Consider the following 2,540-nt stretch of genomic DNA (forward strand, 5'->3'; position numbering starts at 1 on the left):
GTAGTTAGTATCAAATTTCTAGCCGCCAAATTTGAGTCTTTCTGGGCCATACTTTCAGATTACTAGGAAATTTCCCAGCATAGAAAAAAGAATATATTCATATGTTGGCTTCACAATAATTAGTCCACAATACTAATAAATAATTACATCATTATTGCTCTCTAGTCAGCTGAATTATTTTGCCTATGAATAATTAATGGTCAACAGGAAAGTAAACAAAGTCTGCTTCAATGAGATGTTGAAAAACAAAAGTTGCAGGAAATATCATATTTGTCTTTCCGTTTCTTGCCAAAACAAATGCCTATAAAAGACCATACGCATCTAGACTTTGAAGAATCATCGAATAATCCTCCATTTATCTCTGAAAATGCAATTCTTCAGCTTGGTTTCCATTTTCCTATTCCTATCTTTCCTATTTTTGTTGAGGAAATGGAAGAACTCCAATAGCCAAAGCAAAAAATTGCCACCAGGTCCATGGAAAATACCAATACTAGGAAGTATGCTTCATATGATTGGTGGAGAACCGCACCATGTCCTTAGAGATTTAGCCAAAAAATATGGACCACTTATGCACCTTCAGTTAGGTGAAATTTCTGCAGTTGTGGTTACTTCTAGGGACATGGCAAAAGAAGTGCTAAAAACTCATGACGTCGTTTTTGCATCTAGGCCTAAAATTGTAGCCATGGACATTATCTGTTATAACCAGTCCGACATTGCCTTTAGCCCTTATGGCGACCACTGGAGACAAATGCGTAAAATTTGTGTCATGGAACTTCTCAATGCAAAGAATGTTCGGTCTTTCAGCTCCATCAGACGTGATGAAGTCGTTCGTCTCATTGACTCTATCCGGTCAGATTCTTCTTCAGGTGAGCTAGTTAATTTTACGCAGAGGATCATTTGGTTTGCAAGCTCCATGACGTGTAGATCAGCATTTGGGCAAGTACTCAAGGGGCAAGACATATTTGCCAAAAAGATCAGAGAAGTAATAGGATTAGCAGAAGGCTTTGATGTGGTAGACATCTTCCCTACATACAAGTTTCTTCATGTTCTCAGTGGGATGAAGCGTAAACTTTTGAATGCCCACCTTAAGGTAGACGCCATTGTTGAGGATGTCATCAACGAGCACAAGAAAAATCTTGCAGCTGGCAAGAGTAATGGCGCATTAGGAGGCGAAGATCTAATTGATGTCCTACTGAGACTTATGAATGACACAAGTCTTCAATTTCCCATCACCAACGACAATATCAAAGCTGTTATTGTTGTAAGTACTTTTCAATACTACAATCCTATGCTTGTTCTTACTCCCATATTCATTGTCATAGCTACAAGATTTTTGATTTTTTTCTACAAATAAGATTTCTTGTTAGAAAAATAATCTAATATTATAACATGGCGATTATTAATTTGCAGGACATGTTTGCTGCCGGAACAGAAACTTCATCAACAACAACTGTATGGGCTATGGCTGAAATGATGAAGAATCCAAGTGTATTCACCAAAGCTCAAGCAGAAGTGCGAGAAGCCTTTAGGGACAAAGTATCTTTTGATGAAAATGATGTGGAGGAGCTGAAATACTTAAAGTTAGTCATTAAAGAAACTTTGAGACTTCATCCACCGTCTCCACTTTTGGTCCCAAGAGAATGCAGGGAAGATACGGATATAAACGGCTACACTATTCCTGCAAAGACCAAAGTTATGGTTAATGTTTGGGCATTGGGAAGAGATCCAAAATATTGGGATGACGCGGAAAGCTTTAAGCCAGAGAGATTTGAGCAATGCTCTGTGGATTTTTTTGGTAATAATTTTGAGTTTCTTCCCTTTGGCGGTGGACGGAGAATTTGTCCTGGAATGTCATTTGGTTTAGCTAATCTTTACTTGCCATTGGCTCAATTACTCTATCACTTTGACTGGAAACTCCCAACCGGAATCAAGCCAAGAGACTTAGACTTGACCGAATTATCGGGAATAACTATTGCTAGAAAGGGTGACCTTTACTTAAATGCCACTCCTTATCAACCTTCTCGAGAGTAATTCAATATTGGCATAAACATTTTAAATTTCCTTCATCAACCTCAATATTGTACAATAATCATTCTTCTGGTGTTATAGGCTTTATCGATTTCCAATACATGTATTCTTTATTAAAAAATGTATCACATTCCATGTATAAGGAGGACGCACCAATTAATTGTGCCATGATTTTATGGTAACTTGTTCCATCTTAGAACTTTCTTGAAAGCTCTGGAGCATGAACCTTCATAGTCTTCAAATTAAAGCTTCACAATTTGATATTTCCATGGACCTTAACTTAGATAATGAACGAGCAACTTTCAAACTCTCAAGAGAATCTGAGGTTGAAATACAGACTTCCTCCAGTAAAGGGCAGTGGGACAAAAGGAATTAACAAATCGGAAAGATTTGAGAGTCGCCAATGTTCTCAGCAAACTAACCGCTCAATAAATGCACCCTCATGAAATTTTAAGGCATCATTCACCGAATTTATAAACTTTTCTGCTGCCTCAATTTCGAATGTGGCGTCA

The 2,540-nt window shown here is 37.7% G+C and overlaps 1 protein-coding gene across 1 annotated transcript; it reads left to right on the plus strand.

Moving 5' to 3' along the window:
- The first annotated feature begins 285 nt into the window (after window positions 1–285).
- On the plus strand, window positions 286–2,219 carry LOC104247522 (5-epiaristolochene 1,3-dihydroxylase). Its single transcript, XM_009803562.2, has 2 exons — window positions 286–1,261; window positions 1,411–2,219. Exons 1-2 carry the CDS (start codon window positions 368–370, stop codon window positions 2,029–2,031), a joined length of 1,515 nt encoding a protein of 504 aa, XP_009801864.2. The 5' UTR covers window positions 286–367; the 3' UTR covers window positions 2,032–2,219.
- The last annotated feature ends 321 nt before the right edge of the window (window positions 2,220–2,540 follow it).

This window comes from Nicotiana sylvestris, chromosome 5, assembly GCF_000393655.2.
Source record: "Nicotiana sylvestris chromosome 5, ASM39365v2, whole genome shotgun sequence".
Classification (NCBI taxonomy): domain Eukaryota; kingdom Viridiplantae; phylum Streptophyta; class Magnoliopsida; order Solanales; family Solanaceae; genus Nicotiana; species Nicotiana sylvestris.